Below are 21,016 nucleotides of genomic sequence, written 5' to 3'. Positions count from 1 at the left end.
AGCTCTGGCTAATGCTGAGTACTGTGTCCCTGAGGAGCAGCGGGTGAGTCACGCGTCGGCTCAGCTTCCAAAGTGTCCCTGGAAAACTTCCAACTGAACTGGTTGGACGTGGTGCAGGATGGGCGGCAGGTTAATTGAGAGAGATCTCTCGATAAGTGATGTGTCCTGGAGTGACAGGACCGTGCAGGGAGCGCTGTACCAGCCTTGGGAGATGGGGCCTCTTCTGAAAGGTGCCCCTGCCTCGCTGGGGAAGGAAGGCAACTCTCAAGTCTAGCCATAGGAAAAGGGGCCATGGTTTTACATGCCTTAGAGCTACGGAGACTTCTATTCACCAGTGTGCAAAAAGGATTGGGGCAGTGCCAATGGCATAGCAAAGTTGGGGAAGGCTGGTATCAGCAGCTGAGCAGGTGGATTTGCTGCAGCTATTGTCACCCCGTTTAGGGAATAAGGGAGTAGCTATGGGAGAGATTAAAGAGCTGGAAATGGATGAAAAGAAATCATCTAGTCCAAAGCCTCCATGTCGTGGAGGCCTTTGCATAGAGATCCCAGGCTACAGTATGAAATAGGATTTTGGTACCATGCTGAACATGCAGCACGTAACAAGATTACGTGGCGTGGGAGTAAAAAATTTGCTTCCTGTAATTGTTTTCTGTGCGTCAGAGCCCTAGACTTATATCTGTGTGTGTTTGTATTTATTTTGATTTTATTTTTATTACATGTGTTATAAATATATATATAAATGTATATACCTGAAGTGTATATTCTATTTATTTAAATATTTTTCTCTATATACGCAATTTTATAAGTATGCTTAATATATGTCACTGAAATAGGTTGATTTTGTTCTTTATTTCCTTTATCAGCTTGCTGAAAGCAGTCAGAAAAAAGAGGCTCTACAGAAAAGCATTGAGAAATCAAAAATTGGACGTGAAGATACTGTAAGTTGGTTTGGGGGTTGAGGTGATCCTATTAGGGAACAGGGATACAAGTATTCCCAGTTTGCAAATAGTCTGAGTTGTTGGAAATCCATTAAGATTTTGAAGTACTGAAGATGAGTAAGGGAAAAAAAAAATCGGATGTTCCTAAATGTTAAATTCTTCCTTAGTTGGTCATGTACTACTGAGGAAAATATTGAAAACTGGTGATCCAAGGCTGAGAAAATGAGACTGCTTGAAGTCTGGTAGTTTTCCGGCTTTTTTCAGATTGAAAGATATCGTTAAACTTGAACTACCCACAATTATGTGCCAAAGTTGCCAATGGTTGCTGAACTGCCAAATCTTGTAGCCGCAAACTTAGGTGTTGGGGATCTTTTATTTTTATTTTTTTTAATCTTACTTGTAATCTAGATTTCTAAATTATTATTCTGAGAATTCAGTTAAGCTTGGTGCTCTTTGCATGCTGAAGCTGTTTAAAATACATTGTAAAATAATATTTAGGCTTCGTATCTAACATACATACGAAGTAGTATGTTAGAAAAAATTCATATGGTATTCTAGCTCCTGATTTGTTTTGAGATGCTCAATGTAAACTGGTTTAAACCTCCGATATGTAAATGCATAAACAGGGATGGACAGAAGTTTTCATATGGGATGGAATTTTGTAGGAAAGAGCCATATCTTAGAATCCAGAATGTTTTGCAGAAACACTCTGAGCTTGACCATAATCAGTGAAACACAGGCAGGTTTCTCGTACAGCTGTGCTTGTCAGGTTTCCAGATGGACTTAGAGGTTTGGGTTTCTCCACCATGTGGTCTGTCCTAGTCACAGGAAGCGATTGGTCCTGGAAATCCTGTTTTGCCTGATGCTTCCAACACCTCGGTTCCAGATTAAACATCCGGAAAAAGTCCTGAGAAATCTAGATCACGATGTATGTCTGAGCAGCTGGCCTCCATATCCCGGTGTCTGGAAGCCTTTGATTTCCATTCTGCATTTCCAGAATGGGCTGAATCCAGGCAGAAGCTCTGTGAATGTGGAAGTTCAAAAGTGTTTCAGACTGCCAGGCTGCTGTGGAGATTATAAACTGTCAGGTTTTTATCCAGAGACAAACTTGTGTTGCCTGTCTGTCTGAGGCTGCCTGGTGCCCTGGCATGAGTTCTTTGAATATCCCAGTCTTCAGCCAAGTCCAGAGGTTGACTGTAAGTACAGGCTGAGTTCAAAATATGTGCTGAGATGGCTATGGGAGTGCTCATGCTGAGTCAGGTGTCTGCAGATATTATTAATCAGTAGAATATTTGAGGTAGATAGTGTATACTCTCCCAGGAAAGACTATCATGTCATAAATATTTGAACTTATTTTTGAGACTACTACTGTTGAACAGTGTGGAACAAAGAAGAAGAAAAATACATTGCCACGGCATTCATACATAATATCCTGATACGTGGAAGTGCTTTAATGACAAGACCAGTGATCTTAAATGTTCTTTAACCTGAGTTTGTTAAACCACTCAGAGTTCAAAGATTGTAGGACTTTTTTCTTTTGCTTATCCATTTTAACCTTATTGATACTGAATACAAACTGGAAGGAAGAAAACTGAGTGTTACTAAGAGTCTTGTGTGCATAAAATGCTCAGTTGGTTCGTTGATGGAAAGCAGTAGTGAAAACACCTTTTAAATTTATATCTCTTTATTTTTGAAAAACGTTCTCTGCAATAATTTGATTTTTATTCTTTTTTATATCTCCCAACATGCTTTGAATCCTCAGGCAGAACGTGCAACGCTGACAGAGGAACTTGCTGCCCTTCGGCAGAAAAAAGAGCAGCTAAAGGCAGAAATAGACAAATATAGAGAATGTGATCCAGACGTTGTTGAAGAAATGCGTAAGTCAATATTGTTTAAAGTGAACTTTTGCATGGAAAATGTCTGCACTTTTTTAGCTTAAAAGCTGGTGTGCAGAGATAAGCCAATGAATAGCTGCTTTTTTTTTTAATCTGTAAGCAATACAATACAGGTACACTGACCATTTCTTTTTGTGTTCTGTCATACTATATAGGGTGATTTTTTAATTGATATTTACTCTGCCAACAACTGAGCTGTTAACAAACAATCCTAAAATTGAAATAATTCTGATAATTATAATTAATGCTAGGACCGTTCTTTCTGGTGCCATAATAATTCTGTAACTGAATCTTAACATGCGTGGGGCAAGTATTCACTGGCTCCCATTTACCTTCAATCCCATACTGACACAATAAGATACTACTCTATTTCCTTTGTCTTTTCTATTTAAAACATAAGCATTTCATTAGAGACACTTAATTTGTATTTATACTTAAGAATGTCTTTACACTGTTGACTTAACGTTTGTACTCTCTGAAATTGTGGGGTTTAGTTGAAGTTTCTAATTCAAATAGAATACAAGGAATAATGAGTGACTGCAGTACTTAATACAGAATTGAGCAGTGAAATGTACTTAATATTCTGATCCTTAACGTGAAAAATGAAAAGCATGCATGAAATTTTATTGAATTTTCTCTACTTTCATGTTTTATTTATTAGGCTCTTAGGTTGCTACCCAAACACCACTGCATATTCAATTGCTCTACACCAAAATGCCATTACAGAGTGATGAGAAACCGGCACAGACCTTTTCTGGGGAAGATACATGACTGACTCTTTTGCTTTTCTTATTCTTCCTCCTCCTTATTCTTAAAGTCCAGCTTTAGAAATGTGCTGAGAGAAAGCCAGGAACATAAACAATTGGCAGCAAACCCTCGAATTGGACAGATATTCTTTCTTTAGAGGGGCTGTGACATTTTTCATCAGCTGCATTATCTTTCCCCAAGGATGTAATGGTATGAAAGGGAATAAGCAAACTCGAGACCTGAGGTTACAGTACTGTAAATCCTTTGCTGTGTGCTCTCCTGAGGAGAAATAACAGACACGTTCCAGCTGTGGAAATGAGTAAGTTTAGACAGATACCGACAGCAGAGGATTCATAGTGCCAGGTATTGAAAGTGCTGAGATATCCTTATAGTAAGCATTGCACTGAAGGTGTTGAAGAGCCTCTCTTTTAAGCAGTTGCCATGAGCACGTTCCTAAACACTAGGCACAAGGGAACAAATCACAGCTTGAATGGCAGGACACAACTGCATTAGCTGGCAACATGAGGCCTAATATCTGAAAAGAGAGGAAGAAATGTAATCGTTAATCACTCCAGGCACGTCCTTCTCTTCTTTGAAGTGTGTGTAAGGTCCACATGAGCTTCTGCAATGGAGGGATGAGCGTTTAAGGGAGCTTGTGACATGAACCTGGTAGGACTACCCAGGGGAAAGTACAGTAGTGTTCTGAAAGTAATTTGTCCCTGACCTTCAATTAAAAAGTTGATGCTTTGTTATATGTTTTATCAGTCGTTGTTGCACTGTCTAAATTTGCTAGCAGTGTATAAAAGACTAGATGTCAGTTTGGGGGAATTAATGTCTTTGTCAAAGCTGAATGGAATTTCACAGGATTTAAATAATAATGGTAATAATGGGTGGGGGATGGGGATGAGACTTCTCTCATTTCAGAGCGAGGGGAAGTGCAAAGGCAAAAAAAGATGCAGGAAGTTATAGTTTTTAGTGTGAGAAGATGTAAAGAATTTCAGGCAATTGAAGGTATTCATCTAGACATAAAAGTTACCACTGCTGTTTCCCTGAACAACCTTATAATCAAAGTTATTTGTTCAGAGATTTTTAAAGCATTTTCAAATTGCACGAGTGATGCATGTTTTTCCACTAGCTATACAATTTCAGTAACTTAATCCTTGTGATTATTTTCAGTTGGATCAATGAGTGGATTCCTAAATCTAAATTAATTTAAGTCAGAAATCAGAAATGGCTGTTAGATTACATAATGCACTTTTTAAGAGTTGCATTGTTGAGTATAATACGTTTTGTAATGGGCTGTTGTCATGTCCTACATTTGGGTTTTCTCTTTCCTTCCTTGAATGGCTTTAACCTCTAAGGAAATTTTTCCAATATTTAGTATAAGATTTCACACTTGTAACTTCCTATCCCGTATCACAGAGCAGCCTTGATTCTCATGTGGTATTTTAGGGGTATGTCAAATTGTCTTCTGATTTCAGTGGCCTTCTAATTTGGTGAATGCTTTGCTGTGCCTTTTTAATTGCTCTTTCCCTCATAAAAAGTATTGCAGAAGCAAACCTAGTGGTGTGTGTTAGGTTTACATATGACAACAACAAGCCTCATTAAAACACACACCAGCACATGTACATGCACATTAATTCCAAGGTCAAAATGAAATTTGGATGATTCGTAGTAAATATCTGAAGACAATGAAAGCTGAACATCTGTCTTGCTTCCTCAGTCTTGGGATGAGAAAGTCATGCTTGATGATGTAACTAAATATACTAGAATTCACCAGGGAGCAAACTAGAGAACTAAATAATAACTCTATTTTTTGCTGACTTTACCACATGTCCTTTTAATATAAATAGCAAATGGTTTGTTTTATGTTTTACCTTAATTTCCTTGGCTTTTCTGTTAGAGAGCTGAAGTATAAACTCTAATGCCTTCCCAAGTTTACAGCGTTTGAACACATTTGTGTTTAAACAACTACAGTAAATGGCAGCAGAAACAAGGTTTAGGGACTGGCCACTAGAGGAAGCTACATAATAGTCTGGTCTTGTGGATGCATGGGTAGTTCCATTTTACAGGTAGGGTATTGTAGAAATATATCTAAATTTGCAAAAATACAGGGATTTTTTTTTAATGACTGTTGTAGTTCATTGCTGGGAGCTTGTGTTTGCCCCTTGGAAATGTCATTTAAGCCACCTAGTGTAATTTAGGATTGAGCTATAGATCTTTCCTCAACATTACAGGCAATAAAACTGACAACAGTCATCGGCAGTAAAAACAGAAATTCTGGGATTTTATTTTTCTGTGTTGAACTTGTAATCCTGCTTGAGTTGGTACAGGACTGAGCCATTTCTTAACCTAGAGGCAGATTTTTGTAGGCTAGAGGATATTCTCATGGGGAAAGCAGACATTGTGGAGAAGAGTTTCCCTATTCCTCCAACAGAGGGACTATATGGCAAACATGTATGTATACAGATCGGATGTGTACAGATGTGATGCTGGTAGATTCTCTAAAGCCGATGGTAGAGAACAGAGGCATGGAGAATGCAAGCTGTCAATAGTTCATTATTTATCTAAATTTGCATAAGGCTGACAAAGAAAGCTCCATGTAACATCAATATTAATCTGCTGCACAAATTTAATTCTTTCTGCCCACCAGAGAGAGGTTAGGGAGCTTAAAAAAAATATAATAATAATCTGACAATTAATTTTATAGAGAGGTTTGTCTGGCAGCTGAAGTATATAAATGGTACTGATTTTGCTCTTAGTTGTCAACCAGTTTCCAAGCAGAAACAGACAAACATTTTCAGTATTCACTGTACTATGAAAAACATTTATAGAATTTAAAAATTCTTCTACTTTGATGAAAGGAATGTTAATTTATACTATGTTAAAACATAGTTGGGTCTAAACAAATGCTTTTAACTTTAAAAAAGTGTTTGGACAAACTGTATTCTCACAAAGCATCAAACCACCAAGTACAGCACACGTAATGCATCATTTCTGATGTCAAACTTCTCTTTGTTTATTTTTATCTTGTAGCAAGGGGCATCAGTGGATTGAAATGGACTGCATTTCAAACCACAAATATCCACATAGTTATCCTCTTGAATCTTCAAAAGTGTGATTGCAGAGGCACCACTATCAGTCCAGTTGAGGTCTAGATTATTTTCTAAAACTAATGCTTATATGGCTGTATAAAAATAAATGTTGGGAAAATAGCCAGAGTTTACTGAATACCAAAAAATATCATGCTTTACTTACTTTGAAAGTGCTTTTTTTTTCATTGTTGACAGCAAACTTTGTAGATGCTTCAAAAGTTTCTAATTCTGATTTGCTTAGACATGGAAAAAATCACATTTGTGGGGTGAGTGGTTTTAGGGTTTTTTGTTTGTTTGTTTTGGATTTTCATTGTTGATACACACAGGTATTATTTTGTAATTGTTGCATTCAGATCGTTTTGAAAACATGTTATGCATACAGATGTATTTGACATTACAAAAACTTAATATCAAGTACTAGATTCTTTTAGGGGGTTCTTATTATTAAAATCCCTGTTCCCAGAGGGATAACGGTAGTGAAGAAAATGAAGAAAAGAGTAATGGAGAGGCTTTAAAATTATTTGCATCAGTTTTACTCAAAATTCTCCAAAACACCAGTTATTTACAAAGTGGTTTAATGGGCAATTTTATGGCAAAGTCTTTCTATTGTTTGGAAAAAGGTATCAGAAAGATTATTTAAACTAAAAGAGGATTACCAGTGCTTTCAGTTTACAAACAGTTACCTATATAGCTGTTTTTATAAACGCAATGATTCATGTAGAAAAGTGAACATCTCCAAATAATTTTAATCACGGTCTAGATCCCACCAAGGTCAATAGGATCAAGCCTATAGAGAGAGTGTTTTTTCAATCACCTCTAGATCCAATATGTTCAGTTTTCAATTAAGAAGATGTTTTCTAGCTACTGACCCTGAAATATGCACCTGGCATCTGAGAGACAAGCTGTGCTTTTTATGGTTTATGCGTCAATACCATTAACAAAGAGCCTGCAATTAGAAATTAGTCATTCTGTTGAAGTTAGATTAGAGTCTCCACCCACACTTATGTTAGCCTTAGAGGGTTAAATTGAGCTTTATTTGGAGTGAACCATACACTTAAAAGCGTGTAGAAAAATAATAGATTTAAAAGCAGTCCCCCCTCCCCCCTATATATGTATATATATATATATATATATTTATTACTTAGTCTCAATTTTTGTAGAATTGCATATTCAATGCATTCATCTCCTGAAGATCTGGATGAGGATATTACAGGAAATAGATGATGCCTGATTTTATACCTATCTGGCAGCTATCTGCTACCAACAAAAACAAACCCTAAAAGACCCCTTTCCCCCTCCTTTCTTTTTTTCTTTTTCTTCCTTCATGGAGTACAAGAATGCATATAGATACGTACCAGTAATGTACGAACACATTTACTCCACTAACTGCATCAAGCTAAGATTTTTTTAAATACTTCCCCCACTCCCTATTCTGTTCAGTTGGAAAGCTGAAAAACTAAATTACCCACTCTAGAGCTACATTAAACGACAGAGCAAAACTCTTTACCAAGACTAAAGATATCTTTATTCTTGATTTTCTTCTAAAAATGATAAAAGTACTTCTGTGTGATCATAATTATACACAGTACCAATAAAAATAGACCTTAACTGCAAAGTAAAGTTAAAAAAGGAACAAGGTACTAATGAGTGGAATTGCAAATGTATATTTGATCATGAATGCTCGAAGCTCCTCAAGCAATCATCGCAAGCAAGAAGGCATTGCAAGTTTCCACAGTACTTCTGCTACTTTATCTTCGTCCCTTCAACTTGTCTTTATCTCTTGAAAATTAAGGGAGTCTGCAGCTGAGTTATTGTAAGTGCTGTTCCTTTGACAGAGCAACCAGTTGCACAGCAGAATCTGGTTGGGATTGCTGGAGGCTGTAAAGTGCTTCTTTAAGGACCTTCCCGACAGAAGTAGATTAAAAAGTTCCCACCTTGGTCCTTCGTTCCTGCGCTGAAGTTTGCCAGTGGTAACAGAAAGTGAGTCAGACTTGTCAGTTTGAGTTAGGAACCGATGGTGTATACACACATCCTTGTCTTGTGGTAGAGTCTCGCGAGGTCTTTGAAACCTCCTTTTCCACTGACCAGTCAGCCTGATGAACGCTTATGCCTGCTTCTTCAGAAGGCTTTCATACATATGGTAATTTGTCAGGCGTTTCCCAGAATTGTCGTTCTCATGGTAAATGTCCTGAAGAGCAATCCGGGATCCTCTGATCAGCTAGGAGCACATCAGGTAAAATTTTTTCTAAGGGCATCTTCCTGAACTCACAGTGAGTTGAACAGTGTAGAAAACTGGTTTGGGAAGGACTAACTGACATAGGATATGGAGTAGGTAAATGAGCAGCTACTGGCACTTAGAAGGAAAGGAGAATATAACAGCCAGGAAGAATATGGGGCCTTGGCCAACCTGGTTTAGTGGGTGGCATCCCTGCCTATGGCAGGGGGGTTGGATTTAGATAACCTTTAAGGCCTCTTCCAACACAAACCGTTCTATGAATTACAAGCATGGGACCACCAGGACAGACTTCTGAAGCTTAAGATGCATCTGCACGTGTATTTCAAAGGTGCAAAGCTTGAAATGACATGTGGGGCTTTTCACTGAGTCTGGGAAACTGAAGTGCAGAAGGGCCATCTGGCTTTCAGCAAAAAGCCCTAAATCTCAATGTTTTCAGAGTAGCTCTGGATACTCTGCATTTGACCTAAAGTTTGGACTCCAGCTGAGGTTACTCTGCCGTGAAAAAAATGTCCTAGATGTACATACACAGGCATATTTATGTTTTTATACCTCAAACACATTCTAGCAAGATTATTATTCTTGCAGAGCTTGAACTTCTGCTGACTTGCTTTAAAACGGAGCTGCAGCTTAGCTGGCTAAGCCAAAATAAAACATCCAACCAACCAAGAAAAAACAGCAAACCAAACCAAAAACCCCACAAAACAACAACAAATCAAAACAACCAAAAAAAACCCAAACAAAACAAAATTTTAAATTGTGTTGTCAGTGGAGTTTTACTTAGAGACTCAGAAAAGAGGCAGTTGGAAGATCAAATCTTTAGCTAGGATATATAACACCGTGCTTAAATAAACTGGCTACTCTGACAAGTTCCATGCTCCAGAAATTAAGTTAGAAAGCTCACAAGTTTTATTTTTGTTTTTTCTGTTTTTCTTTCTTTTTTTGTTTGTATGGGAATAGCAGAAAAAAAAATGTTGTGTGAGGGGCAGACAGGTGAAATATATGGGAATGATTTTAATGTCTGAGCTAGTAAATCTTTATGGCAAAATTTGTTAAGCTGCTTAAGTATGGTAGACACTTGATAAAATTTGTGATGTAGAAAATGGCTGCTTGTGACTACATTTATGATCTTCATTGATTTAGAAATGGATTGGCAGCAATCCATTTGCCTGTGTTTTAAAACCATGAAAAGAGCTTCAAATGGAAGTAATCTATAGATCATTCATAAGAAACCAAAAAAAGCATTTGTAGAGAGATTATTTTGCTTGTCTCCCAGTGTTCAATGTTTGAGGTTAGCTTTATATGGTACCGTTTAGTCTGTTTTGATAAACTTATGATGATATTCAAAGGAGTTGCAAATAAATACTTATACCTTTTCAAGGCTTCTGTTGGTGAAATGAAGTCAGGAAAGGTATTTTTGATTTTTAAATTGTTGTCTTAAGTGCAAAGTCAAATGTCCTTGTTTAAAGGAAAAAAAAAGTGTTGCCAATCCCACACGTTGGAAAATCTCTCAAGTGTTTTTGTATGGTACAGTATGTTTTCATTATGGAATTATCTTGATTGGGACTGCATATTAGGAGTGTATATTCCTCACGTAGGTTCCTCATTCAGTGCTATTTAACTGCAGACATTTTGCAAGGCAGGTTGTAGCAGTGTAAAATTAATTATACTATTGGTGGTGTATTTGAGAGTATTTCTGTTTCTTTTTCTCTTTCTCATTCGAGCATTTTGTGAACTAATTTCAGTGGAAAAACTAGGAAAAAAATAGGAAAAAAAATGGAAAAGAGAAACAATTTGGGAATACATAGAAGAACACAGATTTTATCTTTGCTAGTCTAAGAGACCTTCGTAGCATGGGAGAAGTTTGCTTTGCTGTTTTGCATGATGTTGTTATAAGAAAAGAAGGGAAACGCAGTCTTGATGAAAGTGCAGTAGTGTGAATCTCAGACTACTTTGTTATTACACTCAAGGTTTACTCACTAGTAATTCAGCATCAGAATCTGAGGTTCATTCAAAGAACTTCTAATAGGGTCTGTTGTGTCTGCTCAGTATTTATATTAATGAGCTGGATAATAGAACAGAAGATAAGCTTTTGTTACATTAGCAGATGATGTGAGACCAGGACAGCCTGCGTGGACAGAGGACAACGTGAGCGTGACAAATTCCCAAGATAGTCAGAGAAACACTGAATAAAATTCACTAGTGGCCAAGTGCAAGGACATACATGTATGCATTTGAGGATATTGTGTTACACACAATCTGGAGCAATTGGTTAAGGGGGGTGGGCTTGAAAAAGATGTCAGGATTACAGTAGTTTACAGGTTGAGCGTAAGATATTCATATTGTGAAGCAAAATCGCCTTACAATGATACAAAAACAGAAGTGTAGCCAACAATAAGATATATGAAATAATCTTTCTACTCATGTTGGCATTAGTGAGACTTCAGCTGGAACACTGTGTTCAGTTTCGGATATCTTACTTTAAAATGTATGACTAACTGGAGAGAATTCAGAGTACAGCAAAAAGACTGGAGGTCTAGCAACCACATTATGGGGGAAAAGATTAAAAAAAGGGGCTTGAAAGAAGATACATATTTCTGCTTCAGAAAAGGAAATGAATAGCCCATTGCTCAGGTTCACGGAGAACTGAGCAATAAGTAAATAGCTTTAAATGGCAGGAAAAGAAAGGATGAAAAACTATTCTAATGGTAGCGATGATCAAGCACAGAAGTAGATTGCCTAAGGAGGTCATAAAAGCTCTAACAGTGGAAGACTTACAAACAGGCTACGAACAGCTCTGAAATGGCATAGGTAAGGCTGGACATGTGTAAAGTCATGTGTGCAGAGAGTAGAGGCCCTCCTGAGGCACCTTGCAGACATTTCTCTACAACTCTTGTGACACAGGAGGTGTGCAGCAGTGACAAAAAGCCAAGCGCTCTGGGATGGGCCTTTGTGTGAATTGCAGTTCTGCAGCACAGCTCAACCAGTAAGTGAAGAGAGGAAAAGGAGCCCTGAATCAGAAGGCTGGTGTGCTTGTTTCCCTTGTGTAAGAACAGTACTTCTGCTCTGTTAATTGGATAAGAATAGATGCATTTTAGTTATGCAACTAGGATTTCAGCATGGGCTTTCAGGTAGCGTACTTAAAAGGTAAGTGGGCTTTTTCTGTGGGTACGTGAATACAGTAAGCTTCAGCATGAGAACATCTATTTCCCATAGAGGAGTCTTTTGGTAGCGATTCTGACAAATTCTGTTGGATGTTTTTCAAAGAGACGCTGTGTACTTACTGATGAAATTTGACAGTGTGACCTTTTCATATAGGACAGAGGGAGCTCTTGCTGATGAGGCTTGACACTTTTTTCCAACAAAGATTGCAGACCCTTTAAAAGCATATTCTCATAGATGTGGATCAGCATATTGGTAGCTTTCTGTGCACTGGTGCGTCTCACCCTGTAAATGAGTGATGCCATCTTATGTATGTGCTCAGATTTATTTTCAAGCATATATATATATCTATATATCTATATATATATATATATCTGTACATACAGCTGTTGAAACAGGAATGTTAATTTAATTCATGTGTTAAAATTTCTTGAATGCTCTTCCATCACAAGTGGCTTATTGTGTTGTGTTCCATGCTTTTAAAAATAATTGTAGATCCATAGGTAGGAATCATAATAATCGACAGTTGTTTTCCTGTAGTTCTGATTTTTTTTCCAGAGTCTAAATGTAAAAAAGAGATACTCCTCAATATTATTTAGTAATATGTCAGTATAAATAGTTTTATTGAATTTGTGATGTTGTTTAAATGAGAAGTCATATCTTTTCATTGACTTGAATTCAGTTGTTATGAATTCTGAAGCCTTGTGATTTGTTGCTTGATACCATGGGGATAAGTGTTATGTGGCATGCTGAAGTATGGGGGAAGAATGATGTGTTATTTTGGATTCAAAGAAGCTGACAAAATTCTGATGTGCTCTCATTCTTCTAAAGAACAGCGCTTTATTCTCTTTATAGGTGGAAACTCCTCTTTGGGAAGCACGGGGGAAGGTGAAAATTGCATATAGCATTAAACAAGGATCTCCGCCTAATGCTTGGTTACAAAACTTTCTTCTAAAACCACTCTTGCTATGTTTTGAGTTACCCTATTGACAGTGTTGTGAGCTACTTCCTCTCAAGGATGATTAACTTCAGGCGTTTAAAGAAGCCACTTGATCACATCATTGTGCGATCAGGGGCTCTGGTGTTGGTTTGTGGATGGATGTGTCAGTACGAGTTGCTAGGTAATTAGCTTTTGTACTCGGTGGATGACAGGTGTGTAATTCTTTACTCGTTGTGGCAAGGCACTGGAACAGGTTGTCCATAGTCTTGGGAGTGTTCGAGGCCAGGCTGGATGGGTCTTTGGGCAGCCTGGTTTAGTGGGACGTGTCCCTGCCCATGGCAGGGGGTTGGCACTCCATCATCTTTAAGGTCCCTTCCAACCCAAGCAATTCGATGTTTCTGTGAATTGCTGTGTTCACATTCTACCCTGGGCTTTAGAGATGGGATCTTTATTTGCATGAGACATTTTCTTTTATGGGAAAGGTTTTTGGAATTGTGCATCACGGGATGTTAAAAAGATGCTTCTCCAAGGGGCAGAGAAACATAAATCTGTTCCAGTATGATAGCAAGGTAAACAATGTTTCTGGAAAGTGAGGGTGGCCCGAGAGCATGAGAATGAGTAACTGTAGACTGCAATGAATAATCAGTCATTGGAGATTCACGTTCATATACTTTTCTTCTGGTTGTTGCAGTTTTTCATATTTAAATTTGGTGTGAGTGGATGCAGAGTTATTACTGGAATTCAAATCCCCATAATGCAACTTATTTGCCCTGACCAGTTTCATGAGAGAGACTGGCAATCTTCGGGCTAATAATCCCCACTGGCCCGTGTGAACAGTTGCAGCTGTTCTCTGCATTTCATACACAAGAATTGCAATTCACACTGTGAGATTACTCCCTCAGCCACATGCAAAATACAGCCTCAGACTTTGGCATGTGTCTGCTTAACAGTCCCACAGGTTGATGGGTGGCTGTCTCCTTGAAAGGGTGCTAGCTCTCTCTGCAGTCAGGCATCTTCCAGGTGGGAAATCCACACAGTTCCCTTGTGGCATTAGTTGTGGTAGGTCAAACTGCCACCAACTTGTGCTAGTTTTATAAATATAGATAGCTTTTGTTCTGTAGACATTGGGGTTCCTGGCTGGTCCTGGAAATTTTGTTTACGCATAAAAGCATTGCTTTCAATAATCTCTGAAGTTATCTTGAACATGTTAGAGTAGAAGCAAAGAAGAAGAGAAAAGAAGGCTACATGTCTGTCTTCTTTTCCAGGTCTATAGGTGGTTGTGAGCTGGATGGGGCTGTGCTGAGAGCTTTTTCACTACAGCTGTTGGGGCTGAAATATGTTACCTTTACAGTCTGATTTTTGAATACTCTTCAGTGACTGCTTCCATAGTGTTACTTTAGTGATAGATGCAGGACTTAAAAAAGCTTTTGGGAAGAACCTGAAAGTAAGTTTGGAAATATTTATAATGTGGTTGTTGTTGTAACTGTGTTTTAGCCATGGAAGTATCAGAAGTCTGACAGAAGGAGTAACCTAGTCTCCTGGAGCATATTGTGTAGACGAGGCATGTAGTGGTTTTCCCTGCCTGTGGAAATATTTGGGGTTTTTAAAAACCTCGAGTGGCCATTTCACTTTGGAACACAAGTAGGACCTTCAATTCCCACCACCATCCCCTCCAGGGAAAAAGTGGGTGAATGCGGGGGCAGGAGCAGGGACGAGAGGAAAGAGGAGACTGTGGTTCTGCAGTATGCAGAGAGTGGCTTCCAGAGCTGAATCAAAACCAGCATGGCCTGACCACGCTGCTTCTGAGCCAGTACATGCAGCCAGCTCAGATTTGTTTGGACACATTGCTGCACTAACGTTTTGTGCCGCTGGACGTCACTCCAGGTCGGGTGCTGTCCATTTGCCTCTGGAGGCTTTTGCTGGACCTCCTGCTGCTGTTCCACGCGCCCTTTCTTCAGGGCAGTCTCCTGGTCTGCTCCTTTATCCCTGTGGTCACCATCTGGTTGTCACTCGCCTGCCCTAAAGAGCCCTCCTCCACTTTCTCTTTAAACATTCAGGCCTTCCTTTCCCTATCTTTGCTTTCCTTTACGGGGATTTAGAGGCTTGTCCCTATGGTAAGGAAACTGCTTAGGAAAATGATTCAGTTCCCAGAATCTGGGCCTCCTGAGTTCCCTGCAGGTTTCCAGAGATGCATGGGGTTGAGGGAAGAAGAGAATTCTAGAAGGACTGGTTAGTACTAACTCTTTGACCCATAGCCTCTCACTATTTAAGGTATATTTCCAGGTGCGTCTTGCTAACATAACAGTCTAGTGTTGCAAGCACAGAGTCATTGAATCATTTAGGCTAAAAAGCCATGCAAGCTGTGCTGCCTCTTGGTCTTGCACCGCTGTGTGTGCAGTGGTTGCTTTTGTTCAGTTCAGGAGAGAGAATACAAGCTTCCATTTACCAGCTTAGAAAATGCCGAGAGTGCCTGAAACTGGTCAGCCCAGGACACAGGTGTGCGCCTCAGCTGAGCAAACGCCTTGAGTCCTGCAGGCAGGGAGCAGGCAAGTCGATTGATGAGTTGTCACAGGAACTGAAGTAAATACATACTTCAGCCCGCTGTGTGGGAGGCCGATGGCTGTATGATCCCGTGGAGCTAGAGAACAGGCAGTCCAAAGCAGCACGGCTTTGACTTGCATCAGCACGTGAGGTAGGTGGCGGGGATGTCTGTTCTGCTCCTCCTCCGCTCCCTCACTCTTCGTGCACACACGTGTGCAGATGATGCAACCACTGAAAGTCCCAACAAGCAACTACAAGAGGTTTCCATGAAGTAGTCCAGGTGCAGATTCCTTTGTGCCTCTCAGTTCTTGTGATGGAGGTGGGGCCTCTGGAAGATGCTGGCGGTAATGCAGATGCAGCTGGTGTCTTCAGGTGATGCAGGTCCGTGACTGCCAGTAGCTGTTCCTCCTTTCTCTTTCAGGCAGACGAGGTTCTGCAGTGGAATCATAGGCAAGAATTGAACCACATCCCAAGGCATTTTAGTCTTGACTTCACATAGCTAAATGCTCACCCAGCCCATAGCTATGGTGAATGATATGGCGGTTTCTGGAGATGGATGAGGCGTGTTTTCCCCCACCCTAGATTAAAAAAAGAAATGTAAAGGGAAAGTAAGTGAAGGAATTAGTGGTTAAGCAGACTGCAGCGCCATCATGCAGCAGTGGCAGCGCCAGTCTCGCTTGAGGACAAGAGGCGGTGCAAGCTGTCTTGTTTGCATCAGCTTGGTCAGGCTAGACAAGAGGAACACGTGGCTGCGTTGTAACTTGCCAAAATAGCTGGCATTGCTGCTGATACAATACGGCCGTTGGCTTAAGCAACTTCAGGCATGGCAGAATAAACTCACATCTGCCTCTGTGTGATGCTCTTGCATGCCAGCCAGTGTAAATGGGAAATCACAAGCAATGAGAATTGCCCCAGCCTCTAGTGGATGCATTTTCTGGAGATGTCTTGTGCCTGAGGAAACAAGTGGCTCTTGTTTCCCCAGCTCTGAGCTCGCTGTCAGTAATGTGGGGGGCGTGTGTTCCCAGCTTCCAGAGGACTGGGGCAGCCTTTTCTTTGATATTCAGCCAGATTGTTTGAATGTCACCTTCCTCATCCTGAAGTTCTGCCTCCACTTGTCATCTTTCCACACTTGCAGCATGACACTTTGCTGTCAGTCTGTGATCAGTCCCAGGTGGTGCATGGCAAGAATGACGTGGTTAAAATCTTTCACCATTTTGTTTGTATACTTTCACTCTCTGCTTGCTTTTGTTGTTGCTTTTGTTATTTGTTGTTGCTTTTGTTATTTCCTACTATTTTAGTCATTGAAGGTGCTGCCCACTGTGGGCTTCCCCGCATAGCTTCCTGCCCTTGCTACCATGATGTTATTTCTAGCCACAGCTCTGTTACAGGCAGCCACCACCATTCTAGCCACACTGTTGCCCCACCTGCATCTGTTGGTCACCTCAGCCTTTTTTGTCAGAGGTAAAAGTCACATTTTAAACCCAATTGCATCTGTGTATTTTAACATGCGTAAGCAGTGTTTGAAGGGTGACAAAGCACCATGCTGCTGCTATTTTTCAAATCCTCTGTACCAATACAGCCACTGTGCTTTATGCACAGGGCTGTGTGCTGAAAGCTGCAGGAGCTTAGAGCTGCTGTGCAATGCAGAAGCAGAGGAATCGGCTGCTTAGCTGCTTCCAGCAAAGCAGAGCTTTCTGCAGAGCCCTAGCAGGCGCCACGGAGGCGGTCGCCGCATCCCGACCTTGGGTATTGTTACCTTGCAGCTCTGGATCCAGGGAGTTTGATACCATCCTAGTTTTTGCCACTCAAACTTTGACTTGGAGTCAAATGCAACTTTACGGTTGTACTCTAGCATTAAAAAAAAAAAAAGCTGAGTTAAGTATCATTGCTAACGCATTTAAAGTCTTGACCAGCAAAAGCCCTTACTCTGCAAACTTGCTCTGTGTAGCATCAGGTAAAGTACAGTTCAAAATGTCCTTGGCTGCCAGTGTGATGTCAGTGCTGCCATTCATGGAACTGAAAAAGTGGAGGTGGCAACAAGAAGTCAGCAAAGAAAATAAGGAGTATGTCTGTTGAGCAAGGAATAACTTGAATTTCTGATGTATGCAAATGATCCAAAATGCCATCTTCCCACCCACTCCCTTTTCTGTCCATCTTTCTTTTTCTTTATGGTATGTCCAAGCTTTCTAATTGTATACCATCTTCAGAAGCTGCAGTTATTGAAACTGTGTTTTACTGTCATTTAAACATCTTCCACATCACTTACTGAGGTATACCGAAGGGTAGAATAATGAGTGCTTACTTTCTTGCGTGCTAACAGATGATTTTTCAAGGTAATTTAACTTTGCCTGAAGTATAATCTTTATAACAATGGACACCTGATCATATATTCACTTCTCAGTACCCCTGGAGACAAATTTCATGCTGACCATTCAAATGAATATTATCATGCAAGTACTAACAAGACTGACTGGGAATAACTGAGTTATGTGTAGGCGTGAGAACCATAATGATTCTGATAAATTCCCACGTTACAAACCAACCTGTTGATTTGATTCAGTACTTTTTTTACTGGGAGCAAGGTGATCTAAGAGGATTTTTTTCTTAATACAGCTTTGCCTCATGGAAGCTATATAAAAGCCATTTGTAGTAATGGCAATTTACTATTAGGTATTTAAATCTGGAGTTGTGGTAAGTGAGGGAAGCCAAGTCTAATAACCAGGAGCATTATTTTGCCTTCCTTTCATCGAGGGGGTTCTCAAAGCTCAGGGGACTTTCCAGAGCTATGTGATATGTTTGCAGATTCCTGTGATAGACAGTTACTCTTGTCAGTTTCCTTATCTGTATAGAGTCGTACATACCTATGTGACAGATAGTTTACATGCAGAGAGGATTATAAAATATTTTCAATCTCATTTACCTCTAGTACCTTCAGGCCATGTATCTAGTTCCAATCTGGATACAGACAATTAAGTCCCCAGGCAAACCAAACTAGGATTATTTTATTTTAAAATTCACTTCGAAAACTCACAATTGTTCATATAGTGTCTTTTACGCTCCTTTGCTCCTGATTCTCTTTAATTTAGCTTCATGCTTGATGGAACATTAAAACTGTAAAACAGAAAAAGGCTTTGGAAGCAATAGAATAACTTCTTTATAATCTGTGGTTCCCTAGAAATGGCATCAATAAAAATGTAATCTCCATATCTTGAAACTATTGTATGATTTCACTCTGATTTATGCTTTTTTTTTCTTTTTTGTTTTCATCTGTTTCAGGCCAAACAAACAAAGTAGCCAAGGAGGCAGCCAACAGATGGACTGGTGTGTATGCATTTATCTTGCCTAGCACATCTTCATGCTAGAGCAATTTGAGTAAAAGACCTACTTGATGATAAGAATTTTAAATGTTATTAGGACTTGATGCAGGATAGCTCTCACTTTTAAAAAGCATACAGAAATATATTTTTTGAACCATGATTTATACACAAAAGAATAAATTTCCTCAGTTTAATTACTGGATGTACTTAATGTCACTTAATAGATCTGTTCTTCTGGTGCTGTCTTGCACACCATGTTAAAACCCACAGCTCATTTTTTTGGTTGAGTTAAAATCTCTTAAGATGAGGAAAACTTTAATAGAAAGAGACCAGAAATGGCAGTGTTTAGTTTGGCACTGTCATAATTCCAGGTATCCAAAAAGGTTAATTCTTCTTCTCTGAATTTTCATCTGTTTCTGAAAAGTAGAATGCTTTGTGGAACCTTATTGCTGCTACCATATGATGGATGCTAATATAAAGCAGGGATTTCTTAACCTAATTCATCAGCTTTGATGTGCAGGAGAAATGCTGCACAGTTTTATAGAAATTTACTGCGGTAACATTTGTATGGAAGTTTAACTCAATTTTCTGCTGTTGCTTAGCTTAGCTATGTTGCTTCATATTTCCATTTTGCAGAGCAAGCAATATGTACATCCGTACTTTTTTCGTTAATTATTTGGAATACAGTTTGTAATTTTTTGTTTAGAATTCATCTACTACTGCTGGACTGCTCGCTATTATCTGTTATGCCAAGTGCAGCAGTCTATAGTAGTCATAGTCTTTTGGCTATTATTACTTTCTATCTTCATTTTCATTGGGTTGTTTACTGCTTATGAAGAAACAAAGTTACGTATTTTGAAAATAACTTGGGGGGGGTACAGTTGTCAGGGCTTTCTATTGTTGATGACAGGCTGTTGTTATCAAGATGTTTAGAGAAGTGAGGGAACTATGCCTCAGCCTGCAGAAGGTACTTTGCTGTTTAATTGCAGAATTAGGTTAGAGGTTGTAGTGTATATATATAGCATATATATAGTTAAAAGACCATTTTAAAACCAAATGTCTGATGCTTAAAAAAAAAGAACAAAGAACATTTCCATGTTGTGCAAACACAGAGAACACTTACTATCTTGAATGAATACTGCATTTTATGCTTGGTAGCAAATAGTGAGTTTCAAGCACATGCAGGACTAGGAAGGACCTTATGGTTAACTTGAATCTGATTTTTGCAATTGTGGACAATCACACATCAGGTGATTAGTTGAAGAAGGACCTATAGAATACTTCTTATATTCACACTTTCCTCATCACTGTATGGCAAACTTATACTATAACTGTAGCTTTCAATCCTTTTATAGGAGAAGCACAAGAAAAGACCAAGGTAACCTCCAAAAGAGATGACATGTTTTACTTAATATTTAGTAAAAATGTCATTAACGAAAGGCTCCCGTTTTCAGTTCCAAATCTACTTAATAGTGATGTTCTCAACCATGTACCTTTTTCTTCTATGTAGAGCTGGTGCAAATAGATTTGGTGTATGCAAGACCACAAGTCACGCTTTCTTAAACATTCAAAACTGTATGTTTTCCATCCTGTTTACAGATAACATCTTTGCAATAAAGTCCTGGGCCAAGCGTAAATTCGGATTTGAAGAGAGCAGAATTGATAAAAGTTTTGGAATTCCAGAAGATTTTGATTACATCGATTAGTTGTTCGGCAGTCGATGGCTGACACAATTGTACATAGTTTGTTAAATATTGCTCAGCTGATGTTTAAATGTGTGCTTGAATCCTCACCAAAATGCCTGATTGCCCTTTAATTTGCAGTTTTTGTTAACGTTAATAAAATTCTAAAAATGTTTGTTGCATTTCATTTTTCTGCTCCTGTTCTCTGGACAATAAATCACTTGGTTACTCATGTGAAACAGACTAAGAATAGAGAGAGGTTATTGAGGATAATTATCACGAAGTCTTGAGACTATTTTTTTTTGTTTAACTGAGAGCTATAAGTACTAAGAGCTAGAAGATTGAGAGATTTATGTTTAAACAGGATGAAATGGAATGGAAAATACTGGGCAATGTGGAATAGAGTAAATTTTTCCCCATCTAGAAAATGAAATACAAGAGAGGCATAACCCATCAATGACAAGCA

The 21,016-nt window shown here is 39.1% G+C and overlaps 1 protein-coding gene across 3 annotated transcripts in view; it reads left to right on the top strand.

Annotated features, from left to right (window-relative positions):
* The window catches only part of MND1 (meiotic nuclear divisions 1), a 39,965-nt gene extending 19,242 nt beyond the window's left edge, over positions 1 to 20,723 (top strand). For all 3 annotated transcript variants that reach the window (XM_040555042.1, XM_040555043.1, XM_040555044.1), the window contains exons 5-8: positions 864 to 938; positions 2,701 to 2,815; positions 18,828 to 18,872; positions 20,468 to 20,723. In XM_040555042.1, coding sequence (XP_040410976.1) covers positions 864 to 938; positions 2,701 to 2,815; positions 18,828 to 18,872; positions 20,468 to 20,574 — 342 coding nt within the window. In that variant the 3' untranslated portion in view covers positions 20,575 to 20,723. The remainder of the gene's footprint in view (positions 1 to 863; positions 939 to 2,700; positions 2,816 to 18,827; positions 18,873 to 20,467) is intronic.
* Positions 20,724 to 21,016: the final 293 nt, after the last annotated feature.

Source organism: Cygnus olor, chromosome 4 (genome assembly GCF_009769625.2).
Source record: "Cygnus olor isolate bCygOlo1 chromosome 4, bCygOlo1.pri.v2, whole genome shotgun sequence".
In the NCBI taxonomy this organism is placed as follows: domain Eukaryota; kingdom Metazoa; phylum Chordata; class Aves; order Anseriformes; family Anatidae; genus Cygnus; species Cygnus olor.
Note: the sequence above shows the minus strand (reverse complement) of the source record. Positions and strands in the feature narration are given on the sequence as shown.